Source organism: Nerophis lumbriciformis, linkage group LG07, assembly GCF_033978685.3.
Source record: "Nerophis lumbriciformis linkage group LG07, RoL_Nlum_v2.1, whole genome shotgun sequence".
Lineage (NCBI taxonomy): Eukaryota > Metazoa > Chordata > Actinopteri > Syngnathiformes > Syngnathidae > Nerophis > Nerophis lumbriciformis.
Window position 1 is genome coordinate 12,744,688 of NC_084554.2, and position 15,770 is coordinate 12,760,457.

The 15,770-nt window shown below is 41.1% G+C and overlaps 1 protein-coding gene across 1 annotated transcript in view; it reads left to right on the forward strand.

Moving 5' to 3' along the window:
- The first annotated feature begins 4,181 nt into the window (after positions 1 to 4,181).
- The window catches only part of dnajb6b (DnaJ heat shock protein family (Hsp40) member B6b), a 58,720-nt gene continuing 47,131 nt past the window's right edge, over positions 4,182 to 15,770 (forward strand). Inside the window, exons 1-2 of the mRNA XM_061965804.2 lie at positions 4,182 to 4,505; positions 15,247 to 15,350. Coding sequence (XP_061821788.1) covers positions 15,286 to 15,350 — 65 coding nt within the window. The 5' untranslated portion in view covers positions 4,182 to 4,505; positions 15,247 to 15,285. The remainder of the gene's footprint in view (positions 4,506 to 15,246; positions 15,351 to 15,770) is intronic.

The following is a 15,770-nucleotide window of genomic DNA, read 5'->3' on the forward strand; positions in this document are numbered from 1 at the left end:
ATATTCAATATGACCGTTATTTAAACATAACTCCTAAACAAAACATGCAATATGTCTAATAATGCCTTAAATAATGTATCTTTGTGAGTTTTACTACAAACATATGCTTTTGTAAGGTTGGCAAACACAAAAATTTGTTTTTTTTACTCAATATGACAGTCATGTTCTTAGAATCCTGAGATTAATTTTCAATCTATCAAGATAAAAAAGTTATATCAAAATCCGGTATCACTTTAGTATGGGGAACATCCATCCATCCATTTTCTACCGCTTGTCCCTTTTGGGGTCGCGGGGGGTGCTGGAGCCTATCTCAGCTGCATTCGGGCGGAAGGCGCGGTACACCCTGGACAAGTCGCCAACACAGATAGACAGACAACATTACACTAGGGCCCATTTAGTGTTGCCAATCAACTTATCCCCAGGTGCATGTTTTTTTGGCGGTGGGAGGAAGCCGGAGTACCCGGAGGGAACCCGGAACATATTCACCATTAATTAGTTGCTTATTAACATGCAAATTAGTAACATATTGGCTGTTAATTAGTCATTATTAAGTACTTATTAATGCCTTATTCTGCATGGCCTTATTATACAACCAGTAAGCCATTAACTAGAGTCTTCCCTAACCCTATCAATCAATCAATCAATCAATCAATCAATCAACTTTATTTATAAAGCACATTTAAAATTTACCACAGGGGTAGCCAAAGTGCTGTACAATGGACAGGTTAAAAGATAATACGAGTACCGAGCAAACACAACACAACACAAACAACACGATAAAAAATAAATAAATAAAATAGAATAAATAAAAACATAAAAACAGGTTCACAGCAGGTGTATTATGGGGCGCCATTGCAGGATGGATATCACTCAGTGTTAAAAGCCATGGAATAAAAGTATGTTTTTAAGAGGGATTTAAAAACAGGAAGAGAGGAGGCTTGTCTAACACTCAGAGGTAGGTCGTTCCAGAGCTTGGGAGCAGCAATGGCGAAAGCTCTGTCACCTCTAAGCTTCAGCCTTGTGTCAGGGACCGTCAACAGCAGCTGATCGGCTGATCTTAAGGATCGGGTGGGGCAGTAAGGCTGAAGGAGGTCGGAGAGATAGGTTGGCGCGAGGTTGTTTAGACATTTGAAAACAAATAAAAGGAGTTTAAAATTGATTCGATAACGCACAGGGAGCCAGTGAAGGGACGCTAAAATAGGGGTGATGTGCTCACGTCTGCGGGTCTGTGTTAGCAGACGAGCAGCAGAGTTCTGCACGAGCTGCAGGCGGGCGAGGGAGGCCTGGCTAATGCCTACATACAGGGCATTACAATAATCAAGACGAGTCGAGATAAAGGCGTGGATTAATTTCTCAAGATCATGTCCTGATAGAAGCGGTTTCACTTTCGCTATTTGGCGTAATTGATAAAAGGTTTTTTGAACGACGCTGCTGATTTGTTTTTCGAATTTAAAATCTGAGTCGAACTTTACCCCCAGGTTTGTGACACAGTCGCTGAGATCCGGGGTCAGAGTGCCGAGGTCAACGTTGGGGGAGGGAGAGCGACTTGGACCGAACAACATAATTTCTGTTTTATCTTCATTTAGGCTCAGGAAGTTAGCTGAAAGCCAGACTTTGATGTCGTGCAGGCAGTCAATAAGACGTTGAACCGTGTTATTTTGTGCCATGGGAAAATAAATCTGGCAATCATCGGCATAAAAATGAAATTCAATACTGTACTTCCTAAAAATAGAACCAAGGGGGAGAAGGTAAAGCGCAAATAAAATTGGGGCAAGGATTGAGCCCTGGGGGACCCCATGTGGTAAAGGAGCTGTGGACGACATAAAACTGTCTACTTTTACACAAAAACTCCTGTCGGTTAGGTACGACTGGAACCAGTTGAGGGCGGTGCCCTTAATGCCCACACAGTTCTCAAGACGAGTGATTAAGGTGGCGTGGTCGACGGTGTCGAACGCAGCAGACAGATCTAAAAGCACCAGGACAACATATTTACCAGAATCAGTTGACAGGAGGATATCGTTAAAAACTTTTAGAAGCGCTGACTCTGTGCTGTGGAGGGCTTTAAAACCGGACTGGAACAGCTCAGTGATACCATTATCCTCTAAGAAGGGCAACAACTGACTGTAGACAACCTTCTCTAATATTTTGGAAATGTATGGAAGATTAGAGATAGGTCTGAGGTTAGAGAGGAGAGAGGGGTCGAGGCTTGGTTTTTTAAGTAGAGGTCGTACCACTGCATGTTTAAACTTTACTGGAACTATTCCAGAAGAGAGGCTACTATTGATAATGTTAAGGACACTTGATCCAATAGTAGCAAGTACCTCCTTAAACAGGCGAGGTGGGAGGGCATCTGCAGGAGAACCAGAGGGCTTCATATGACTAACTGTGTCACTTAAAAAAGAAAAGGACACCGGCTCAAACTGATGGAAAACAGAAGAGAAATGCAGAGGAACAGAAGGGTCATATGAAGGCTGAGATAAACTGACTCTAGTTGACACAATTTTGTCAGTGAAAAAATGGAGACAATTTACACAGAATTCAAAAGAAGCATCAAAACCAACAGATTTGGGAGCATCAATGACAGTGTTAATAGTTTTAAACAGAACTCTGGGGTTGTTACAGTTAGAAGATATAATCTGAGATAGATATATATTCATTTCTGCTTTTACAGTCATCTGAAAGGAAAACAGGCTTTCTTTAAAAATGACAAAAGACACATGCTAAAACAAAACCTAACCTTAACCCTAACCCTAAAACTAACCCTAACCCTATGTTAAGAAGCAACTAATTAATGGTTCATATGTTCCCCATACTAAAGTGTTACCCAAAATCCAATTACAGGATGTTATTATTTATTTGTAAGTTCTAATGTGTTATAATGTTCAGATATTGTGTTTTTAAAAACAATGGAAATTATGTTTCGAGTAAAGAACAACAACCTGCCAGCTTGTATTCTCAGGTTATTTAAATTAAGAGGAGAAAACTATAATTCACGGGGGATATTGATTTTTGAAATCGGTAAAGTAAGAAGGAATATAAAATACAAATGTATTTCAGTTTTAGGAGTTAAATGGTGGAACAAGCTCAGTGATGAGTTGAAGACATATAGTTCTTTGTTAAGGTTTAAGAAAGCTTGAAAGGTGAAATAATAGAAAATTATAAAATATAGTAACAATTACTTTCATCACTTTGATTTTTTTGAACGTTGATGTTCCAGGCAATCTAATTTTCAGTGAATGTATAGGATAGGCAAATATAAGCTTTGGCTTCAGCCTATTCCATTTCTTTTTGTGTGTATGTGTATGATTGTTATGTACTGTTAAATTTATCACACAAAATGGTTGATTATATGACCGAAATAAACACATTTCATTCATTATTTATGTAGTTTGATCATTTTTCTCGACTGGTGCACTAACATCATGTTGTTTATTTTCTATATATGTAGCGTCATCTACAAAGATACAAGGAATTGCTATGGCGACATCAAGTGGACACATTTAGAACAGCGGTTTCTTTCAATAAAAAATTTCAGGTTAATTTTTATACTTAGCAAACTCATGCCGCGGGCCGGATAAAACCTATTCGCAGGCCTGATCCGGCCCTCGGGCCGTACGTTTGATACCCTTGTTCTAAATGATTCCCAAAGCGTGTTTTCTTTCCTGCCCCAAAAAAACTCAACCACACGTCACATGACTAGTTCTGCTGTGTTGCAGCCCCATCTAGTGGGCAGTAGCTGGTACTGAATTGATTAAAACATTGGTAAAGTGCCGGAGTTGCTAATTAATGTGCATAATAAAAGAGTATTGCTTGAGAACGGAGCTTCTAAAAGCACATTAATGCTACAGCCTACTTTTAATATAATATTTTTCAGCTCACTTGGAGATTTTAACGGTTAAAATAAATTTAACCTCCACTTTGAAAGAGTAGTTCCGGGATATACATTTCCCACGGTGCCCGACAGGTGGCGCAGATACCGTTCGAAAATTTGTGACAGGAGATGCTAAAAAAAAAAGCTATGTATCACTTTTTGTCAACTTTAAATTGTTTATTGACGGAATGTGCATTTTTTGGCGCCTGTTGTCTGACTTAATGTCGCCCTCATTTTGCCGACTGCGTCACGATGGACGCTCAGAGGCGTGCTGCCTTCGTGCACCCCTCGTCTTAGAACGGAAACGAACGAATCGACGTTTTTCACAGAGGTGACATCGCGCTAAAATAAAACAAGACAAACTTTTGAGATTGCATTCGCGTTCGCGCCCTAACATGCGCGGTGAGTGCTGTCGTTACGATAAGGCGAAGACGTCTTCGTTGTGGTTTTGATCGCCGCGTTGTCCAGAGTCCGACAGTCCTTGAACGCAGCAGCAGTAGTGAGAGCGGGTGCACTAGACACTGTCTTAGTTAGCAGCGTGTACTGCTCGTGAGTGTACTAGCGCTAGTGTACTGTGTCAAGTCAGTGTACTTCTACGATACCAGCTGCTTGGGGCCATAAGGAGGACATTGTGGTGAGTGTCAACTTTTATTTATCACAGCGGAATTTCCAATATGACGGTTTTTTTTGTCGCATTTGACGTCTTATTTTCTTGTACTAATTTTAACGACACCATATTAATAAGAAAAGCAAAAAGCTAACGGATATAAGTGGAGCTAGCAAACATGGAAGCTAACGTATTTTTTCGTGACGTCACTATAGGAGCGCGTATTAATAATTCGAATTTGACTTCGCTAAACGATACGAAGTCACTATTTTTTTTGTGTTAACCGGTACGTCACTTAAAAAATAAAAACGTTCAACCAACAAGCGTTATCGTTTGGAGAAAAGTGTTTATTCTGGAAGTTTCACGCATTTTCAGTATGTTGTGATGACGTCATCTTCCAGAATGTTCTGGCATATAAAGTACTCTAAGTCTAAACTCTTGAGTAAAATACAACTTAAGTTTCTCCCCACTATTTACTGGTAATAGCATCATAAATATTATTATTAGTGGGTTTTTTTTTTACCAGTCAAGAGTTCACAAGTTAAACAATGTAAAACGTTTTAAAATGGTGCGTTTCGGTGAACTAAACATTTAAGTTCACTTCACTTCATATTCTCTACTGCTCGCTAGTGTTAGATATCTGAGTTATTGTGTAGAAATATGGGGAAATAACTACAAATGTGCGCTACATTCGCTAACCGTGTTACAAAAAAGATCAGTTAGAATAATACATAATGTTGGATATAGAGAACATATAAACCCTTTGTTTATTGAGTCAAAAATATTAAAGTTCGTTGACCAGTCAGGCCAGTCAAGTTCATCCACACCAGACTCTGTCATCCATGTCTTTATGGACCTTGCTTTGTGCACTGGTGCACAGTCATGTTGGAAGATGAAGGGGCCCGCTCCAAACTGTTCCCACAAGGTTGGGAGCATGGAATTGTCCAAAATGTTTTGGTATCCTGGGGCATTCAAAGTTCCTTTCACTGGAACTAAGGTCCCAAGCCCAACTCCTGAAAAAACAACACCACACCATAATTCCTCCTCCACCAAATTTCACACTTGGCACAATGCAGTCCGAAATGTAGCCTTCTCCTGGCAACCTCCAAACCCAGACTGGTCCATCAGATTGCCAGATGGAAAAGCGTGACTCATCAGTCCAGAGAAGGTGTCTCCACTGCTCTAGAGTCCTTTGGCGACGTGCTTTACACCACTGCATCCCACGCTTTGCATTGGACTTAGTGATGTATGGCTTAGATGCTGCTGCTCGGCCATGGAAACCCATTCCATGAAGCTCTCTGCGTACTGTACATGGGCTAATTGGAAGGTCACATGACGTTTGGAGCTCTGTAGCAGCTGACTGTGCAGGAAAATGTGCTTCAGCATCCACTGACCCCTCTCTGTCAGTTTACGTGGCCTACCACTTGGTGGCTGACTTGCTGTTGTTTCCAAACTCTTCACTTTTCTTATAATAAAGTTGACTTTGGAATATTTAGGAGCGAAGAAATTTCACGACTGGATTTGTTGCACAGGTGGCATCCTATGACAGTTCCACGCTGGAAATCACTGAGAGGGGCCCATTCTTTCGCAAATGTTTGTAGAAACAGTCTCCATGCCTAAGGGCTTGATTTTATACACCGAGTGATTAAGACACCTGATTCTCATCATTTGGATGGGTGGCCAAATACTTTTGGCAATATAGTGTATATCAGGCTGCTTAATTGCAGATTTCTTCTACTGTTGCTAGTGAGGTTGTCAAATGTAGCGATATCAAGATGCAACATGCAAGAAATAAATCGATACCTGCTCTCTTTGCCCTCGCTCATAAAGGAGTAATAATGAAAGTGTGTCGGTCAATCATAAATGTAAGTGTGGCGTAACCCTGGTTACAACACACCTCATACGCGCCTGGTTTGCCAATAAGACACAGCCGAAATTGTTTTATCGCTGTATTTATTGAGTAGACGTACGTATCAAAAGTGAAAGAGGTGTGTATCTAGTGTCATGCATTTAATCATAAAATACTGTCAGGAAAGTTTTTAAAAGAGTGAGTGAGAGTGGAGATCCGCCACCACAAGCCCAGGGAGTGTGCATTACCATTGCATGCAGAAAACCCCCAGAAGCATGCAAACCGATCTTTGTTTGAATACCACAGCTTTTTCTTATTTCACCAGGAAGGCAACGTGTGGCCTCGGGGCCATTTGCTAAACAAAGCCTTTTTTATTGTAAAAAAAAAGAAAAAGAAAGGAACCCTGCAAGAATGGAAAAATAGAGCAAAAAGACATAGTGTAATGAGAAAAAGCTGAAATATTGATACCTACAACGAGTAAAAACACAATGTGTATTTAAATATGTTTTACACATTTTATTAGCTTTTTTCTGTCTTGTTTTGGTGTTTTTTCTTCCCTGTCTGCCCCTGAGCGCTGACTCCCACACTTGTTACTGATTGGCAACCTGGACACACCTGCTCCTGGTTGCCAATCAGGCTCCTATGTATGCCAGCCCTGCCCATTGCACAGGGCTGGATCATTGTCCCATGTGAGTGATTGCCATTGTCAGCGCTCCTTGGCCTGCGACAGATGAACACGTTTTGTTCCTACCCCACTTACCTCATTTTGGATTACAAACCCCAAAACCAGTGAAGTTGGCACGCTGTGTAAATGGTAAATAAAAACAGAATACAATGATTTGCAAATCCTTTTCCACCTATATTCAATTAAATACACTGCAAAGACAAGATATTTAATGTTCGAACTTGAACACGTTATTTTTTGCAAATATTAGCTCATTTGGAATTTGATGCCTGCAACATGTTTCAAAAAAGCTGGCACAAATGGCAAAAAAGACTGAGAAAGTTGAGGAATGCTTATCAAACATTTATTTGGAACATCCCACAGGTGAACAGGCTAATTGGGAACAGGTGGGTGCCACGATTGGGTATAAAAGCAGCTTCCATGAAATGCTCAGCCATTCACAAACAAGGATGGGGCGAGGATCACCACTTTGTGAACAAATGCGTGAGCAAATTGTCGAACAGTTGAAGAACAACATTTCTCTACGAGCTATTGCAAGGAATTTAAAGGGGAACATTATCACCAGACCTATGTAAGCGTCAGTGTTGGGTTAGTTACTGAAAACCAGTAACTAGTTACAGTTACTAGTTACTTTATTTCAAAAGTAACTCAGTTACTAACTCAGTTACTTACACCAAAAAGTAATGCGTTACTGTGAAAAGTAACTATTTAGTTACTTCTTTTTTTCTTCTTTTTTTTTTTAAAGCTCCCATTAATGCCCTTTTTGCCTTCATTTCAGTACTGTTATTGCACTGGAGAATAATACAATCTGTTGATCAACTTGACATGCATTTTTATTTTCCTTTTAACATAATTAATGAAAAACAGTGCAACATAAAAAGGCATTCCTCCTTTCTTTAAACTTGGACCAATGACCATTAATAAAAAACAAATTTAAGTGCAACATAAGAAGAAACATCATCTTCCTTGAAACATAGGTAGTGAAATAAAGCCTGACATCTGGAGTGATGCTGCTGTCTTCCACACTTGGAGCCATGGATTGTAGAATACTTGTTTTCAGTGGCAGGATCATTGACACAGATGGTGAAGTTTCAGTGCTCAGTAGAGATGGAACACTTTTAAGCACCTGGAGGACCTCATCTGCCACTCTCACATCATCATCAGACAGGGTGACATTTGTCTTCAGGGTGTTGTGGGTCAATGCAGAGTATATAGCTGCCTGCTGCTCCAACATATCATAAGTGGAGTTCCACCTCGTTGGGACATCATGTATGAGCAGGCAGCTTTAGCATTTCTTGCTTTGTCTTAAGCACATGAGCAGCTGTTGTGCTTGGGTGGAAGTAAGAAACCTTCCTGATCCTTCCAAAGAGGCGCTCCATCCTATTGACTGAGATTCCCTTCTGTGATGCCAAATTCACTACATGTGCAAAGCACCTATCTGTGGTCCCAGTCCTGCCTCATTCTCTGTAATTATTTGATTTTTGGCATTATCACGTGTGACTGGGATATCTTTATCTTCCATTCCTCCACTGCTTGTGTCAGCACCTGCGCAAGGTGACTCGTAGAGGGGGCGTGTCTTCTCATCTCCCAGTCTGCTGTGATGAAGTGAGCGCTTATAGTTCCCCATAAACGTCCACCCGTCTGTCATGAGCGCAACAGATGATGCTCGGGATAGTTCATCCACAACTTTTTTCTTCTGCTCATAAAGATCTGGCACAATCTTATTGCTGAAGTGGGTGCGCGACGGGATGTCGTAACGTTCAGCATGTGTTTAAAACCCTCGTTTTGCACAACCGAGTCTGCACTTATAAACACACCGATTCAATGGCGGGGGCGTTCAAGCTCCTCCGTTACTCCGCTCGCCATGACCACGCTGTGTGTGGACTGAACGTGCCAACAACTTTTTTTTGTTTGTTTCATATATCAAACCTCCCCCCCCCCCCCCCCCCCCATAACCTCCCCTCCCGCCCCCCCCCCCCCCCCCCCCCCCCCACACACACACACACACACACACACACACACACACACACATAGACCGCGCCTCTTTTCTTCTCTCCGGCTTGTGACAGAGGAAGATTCAGAAGAACGTCACCGCAGCGCTTCTGTTTCTAGCCGATACTACATCAAAAGTAACGTAAAATAACGCAGTAACGCATCATGTAGTAACGGTAACTAAATTACTGAATAAAAAAAAAATAACGCGTTAGATTACTAGTTACCGCCGAAACTAACGTTACAGTAACGCGTTACTTTGTAACGCGTTAGTCCCAACACTGGTAAGCGTCAATATATACCTTGATGTTGCAGAAAAAAGAGCTTTTTTTTTTTTTAACCGATTTCCGAACTCTAAATGGGTGAATTTTGGCGAATTAAACGGCTTTCTAGTATTCGCTCCCGGAGCGATGACGTCACAACGTGACGTCACATCGGGAAGCAATCCGCCATTTTCTCAAACACCGAGTCAAATCAGCTCTGTTATTTTCCGTTTTTTCGACTGTTTTCCGTACCTTGGAGACATCATGCCTCGTCGGTGTGTTGTCGGAGGGTGTACAACACGAACAGGGACGGATTCAAGTTGCACCAGTGGCCCAAAGATGCGAAAGTGGCAAGAAATTGGACGTTTGTTTCGCACACTTTACCGACGAAAGCTATGCTACGACAGAGATGGCAAGAATGTGTGGATATCCTGCGACACTCAAAGCAGATGCATTTCCAACGATAAAGTCAAAAGAAATCTGCCGCCAGACCCCCATTGAATCTGCCGGAGTGTGTGAGCAATTCAGGGACAAAGGTCCTCGATAGCACGGCAAGCAATGGCGGCAGTTTGTTCCCGCAGACGAGCCAGCTAAACCCCCTGGATGTCTTGGCTCACACCGTCCCTTATGCCACCGAAGATGATCAAGAGAAGAATATCGACCCTAGCTTCCCTGGCCTGCTGACATCAACTCCAAAACTGGACAGATCAGCTTTCAGGAAAAGAGCGCGGATGAGAGTATGTCTACAGAATATATTAATTGATGAAAACTGGGCTGTCTGCACTCTCAAAGTGCATGTTGTTGCCAATTGTATTTCATATGCTGTAAACCTAGTTCATAGTTGTTAGTTTCCTTTAATGCCAAACAAACACATACCAATCGTTGGTTGGAAGGCGATCGCCGAATTCGTCCTCGCTTTCTCCCGTGTCGCTGGCTGTCGTGTCGTTTTTGTCGGTTTTGCTTGCATACGATTCAAACTGATATGGCTCAATAGCTTCAGTTTCTTCTTCAATTTCGTTTTCGCTACCTGCCTCCACACTACAACCATCCGTTTCAATACATGCGTAATCTGTTGAATCGCTTAAGCCGCTGAAATCCGAGTCTGAATCCGAGCTAATGTCGCTATAGCTTGCTGTTCTATGCGCCATGTTTGTTTGTGTTGGCTTCACTATGTGACGTCACAGGAAAATGGACGGGTGTTTATAACGATGGTTAAAATCAGGCACTTTGAAGCTTTTTTTAGGGATATTGCGTGATGGGTAAAATTTTGAAAAAAACTTTGAAAATGGGAACTGATTTTTAATGGTTTTAACCCTTCTGAAATTGTGATAATGTTCCCCTTTAAGGATTTCACCATCTACGGTCCGTAATACCATCAAAAGTTTCTCTGAGATCTTGATTATGCAGTTTATTCAATTGAATACAAGTTGAAAAGGATTTGCAAATCATTGTGTTCTGTTTTTATTTACGAATTACACAAGGTGCCAACTTCACTGGTTTTGGGGTTTGTAAATGCACTTTTTACCTGCCTTCCACCTGCCGTTCTTTGCATCCGTGGAGTCACCGCTTCCCCATCCTGACAATTTCATTACAAAAGACATGATGATGTCACACTATCGCCATATTGAAAGAATATTAAGGACAATATTTTTTGTTTTATATGCTTGAAGGCTCCATCCATCCATTTTCTACCGCTTGTCCCTTTTTTGGGGTCGCGGGGGGTGCTGGAGCCTTTCGCAGCTGCATTCGGGCGGAAGGCGGCGTACACCCTGGACAAGTCGCCACCTCATCACAGGGCCAACACAGATAGACAGACAACATTCACACACTAGGGCCAATTTAGTGTTGCCAATCAACCTATCCCCAGGTGCATGTCTTTGGAGGTGGGAGGAAGCCGGAGTACCCGGAGGGAACCCACGTAGTCACGGGGGAGAACATGCAAACTCCACACAGATAGATCCCGAGCCCGGGTTTGAACTCAGGACTACTCAAGACCTTCGTATTGTGAGGCACATGCACTAACCCCTGTTCCACCGTGCTGCCCAAAATAGTTGACTATTGTTTATGATCATATTTAAAAGCACAATGTTGTTTGTTTGGAAACTCTGATATTTGCTCCCGATATCAAGATCCCCCTGATCAAGAACTCTCTTGGTGCTCTGGTTGCATCTGTTAAAAGCAGTCTCATAAACCCCGGGGTTGTTCGATCAGTCCATGTCTTTGGAGGGTCACTGTTGTCAACTGACCAAAAACTGTTTTTATCACCTCCACCATATTTCTAAAGTGAGAAATTTGCAGTCAAAATTGGATCTAGAAATCAAATCCAATCAACTTTATTTATAAATGATCATTCATGCGTTCATTTAGTCTCGTATTGACTATTGCAATTCTCTTTTCACTCTTTTCAACAAGTCAACGCTAAAGAGACTTCAGACGGTACAAAATGCCAGACTTTTGACCGGTGCACCCAGCACAGCCCATATTACCCCCATTTTATCAAGTCTTCATTGGCTTCCAGTTAAATTCCACATGGAGTTTAAGATTTTAGTCTTGACTAGGGTTGCAAAGGGGTGGAAAGTTTCTGGAAATTTACCACGGGAAGTTAAGCTCAGGAAATGTTTAAATATTGACCATTTTTTGATTAGTCAAAGTTAGACACCGTCCATGGGAATTAATGGGAATATATGGGAATTACAATAATGATATATTATTGGGCACTTGTCTATATGCTGCTGCATCTTTGTGGCATTTTTGACGTAGCTCTTTGCACAGTATTTGCCAATGTACACAACCTTTCCGCCTACATTGGTTGGGGTGAAATGTCTCCACACATCAGATGGTGCACGTGGCATTATTCTGTTTGTATTTATTTATTCTTGTAAAACACTAATGCAGTGCCACACACAGATATAAATAGTCAGCTAAACAATTGGAGTAGTCTTTAAAAATATTTTACTGATGGACAAATGAATAGAAACAGGCTAGATGAATAAATGAACACTCAATCAGCATGCTAAACCAAACTATAACCTACATTCTTGTATGACAACAGAAGACAGAGGAAACTACACGTTTTGATTTAGTATTTGCTAGTTGAACTTTACAGATCACAAAAAAGATACATTCGGATCGCTAACATTGTTAGCATAAATGAATGGGATTTAACATAGAGAAAATTAGCATCACGGCTAACGGAGAAATATTTTCGGTTCATTATGAGACTGTGGTGGTAAATAAACCTAGCTAGCTAGAGATATTGGCCCCAAAATCATTTAAGTACAGGAACAGCTAGCTAGCTTGAGTGGAAGTCTGCAAGCAATTACACCTCTATTAAACTTGAATACCATAGATCAAATATATTTACCCCAGTAATGTCATCAAAACTTACCTGACTGGATGAAGTCCTTGGGCTCAAATACTAGTGTGGCCTCAATAGCCCTGCTGTAGTGTGTAGCATGCTGGGAATTATCTGTGCATGTGATGGAAGAATGCACTGCACATGTGATGGAGGAATGCACAGTGCAGGGTTGAAATTCTACTGAATTTGCATTAAATCAGGTTGTTTTAGCTAATAATCATGCTGCAAGATCGAGCATGTTGCATTCAATGTTTATTCCCATATATTCCCGTTAATTCCCATGGAAAGTTTCCAACTTTGAATGTTCCCGGAATTTTGCAACCCGAGTCCTGACTTTCCGTGCATTGCATGGTGCAGCCCCTCACTGATTTGTTATACCCCTACTCTTCAGGGCGCAGCCTAGGGTCTCAGGCCAGAGTGTCCTAAAGATCCCCAAAACCCATTTTAAAACCCATGGAGACCTGGCATTCCAGGCTATAGCTCCCAGACTCTGGAACAACTTGCACCAGTCCCTCTGTGATCTTGACTTTGTTGACACTTTTTAAGAAGCCTTTGAAGACTTATTTTTTTAGTAAAGCTTTTAGTTAATGCACCTTTTACCTATCATTTTTAATCCAATTTTGATCTTTTTGTTGTTTTAATTGAATTGTTGTTTTAATTCACCTATGTTTTGTACAGTGCTTTGTGATTTTTATCTGTGAAAAGCGCTTTATAAATAAAATGTACTTACTTTTGATATACTGGGAAGTTTTAGGCCATTGCTGTTCTTTTTATGTGTACAAAACCCAAAACCGGTGAAGGTGGCACGTTGTGTAAATCGTAAATAAAAACAGAATACCATGATTTGCAAATCCTCCTAACTTATATTCAATTGAATGGACTGCAAAGACAAGATATTTAATGTTCGAACTGAGAAACTAAATTTTTTTTTGTAAATAATCATTAACTTAGAATTTAATGGCAGCAACACATTGCAAAAAAGTTGGCACAGGGGCGTTTTTACCACTGTGTTACATGGCCTTTCCTTTTAACAACACTCAGTAAACGTTTGGGAACTGAGTAGACCAATTTTTTAAATTCTTTCCCATTTTTGCGAGATGTACAGTTTAAGTTGTTCAACAGTCCGAGGTCTCCATTGTGGTATTTTAGGCTTTATATTGCGCCACACATTTACTGAACGTTGCTTGGATGGCAACATACAGTATGTTGCTCCAAAACCTGTATGTACCTTTCAGCATTAATGGTGCCTTCACAGATGTGTAAGTTGTGGACTCTTAAGACCACAGAACACTTTTATACTTTGCATTAGTCCATTTTAGATGAGCTCGGGCCCAGCGAATCCGGCGGCGTTTCTGGGTGTTGTTGATAAATGGCTTTCGCTTTGCGTAGTAGTCAGTAGTTACTGACAGTGGTTTTCTGAAGTGTTCCTGAGCCCATGTGGTGATATCCTTTATACACTGATGTCGGTGAAGTTTTCCAGTTTGAACGTTAAGTATTTTGTCTTTGCAGTCTATTCAATTGAATATAGGTTGAAAAGGATTTGCAAATCGTTGTATTCTGTTTTTATTTACCATTTACACAATGTGCCAACTTCACTGGTTTTGGGTTTTGTCATTTAAATTCTTTGCAAAATTATGTTAAAGCACAGTGATTGTAATAATTGACACTTTGAAACACTTTTCAATAAAGTCGGGAATTTATAAAGTATGTGGGTTTTGCTCATTGTATTGAATACGCTTTGAGAATCGTGGAAATTCTTAGGTATCATTCGGTATTGAAATTGTGGTGTGGTATAGTTGCAAGTAAGCATGTAGTGACTTTGGTCATGACAGTTAGCATACAACACACTCGCCATGTCACATCAAAGGTCATCACTGATATATATATAGCAGACGAGCGTCCCAGTGGAAACACAGCAACCTTGTTTAGTTGAGTGTTACCATGACGACCACACTTATTATTTTTGATTTACCATTGACCTTCTCCTGTTCAGCTTTTTGATGTTTTTTTTAATCCCCCTTTAAATGTGTAATTTCGGTAAGGTCATTTTGTGTCATGTTTGTTGTCATGGAGACTTGTTGTTTATGCTTAGACCTTCACTCCCCCCTGCACCCCCAGCTATGTAGCAACTTTTTTAGTAACACACGTACTCACACCGAGGACCGGCTTAAATCGATGCTCGCCAACAGGGCTGTACAATGTTTCCCTAAGCTCCTCCCGCCGCCTTGAGGAGAACTTCTTGTCAGGCGTTGCGTCACGCTTGGAGCAGAGGGATATGTTGAAATGGGACTTGTGGCGTCAACAAAGACAAGACCTCCGCCAAGGCCAAGTGTTGGCTTTTTGTGTGTGACTGCGACATGCTGCATGACCTCTGACCTTTTTGGTCTTTTTTTCACACGCTAACGAGAGCAGAGACTGTGTGTGTGTGTGTGTGTTTGGTGTGTGTGTGCCTGAGACAAACGTGTTGATACTTGTCTACATGCTTCATACTTCATGAATTACACTTTGACAGGCTGGTGTCCACCATTAAACCCCCCCGGCTACCCTTCACATACACACACTTATAGTGGCTTTATGCTCACTGTTAACAGTGAGAATCTTCTTTCTGTCTCTCTCCACAGAAGACGCTCTCCCCATAGAACCCCCCCAGCCAGTGAGCCATGGTGGACTACTACCACATTTTAGGAGTGAACAAAAATTCAACGCCGACTGACGTCAAGAAAGCGTGAGTGCTCATAATCATCTACTTGTGCTGTACCATAGCATTATTATTTTAACGTCATCCTATTTATTATTTCGGCCTAATATTGATATAGTGTCACTATCATAGTCTTATTCCATCTTAATGGTTATTATGACATGAGTGTATTGTTGTATTAAGATCAGTATGTCCCGTGGGTTTACAGGCCGACTGCAGGGTGCTGTGGTTAGACTGGCATGCACACAAACACGTGCACGTGCACACATGCATGCATACAGCTTGGCCACCGTTCTGCAAAATATGAAGTAGAATAGTTTCGATTCTATGAAAGAGAAACATTTTTTTTGTATTAAAAACGATCCTTAATATTATTAGACTCCACATTGGGGTTGTTCTGCTTAACACTAGGGCGGCAACTAGCGTTTATTTTGATAGTCAATTAGT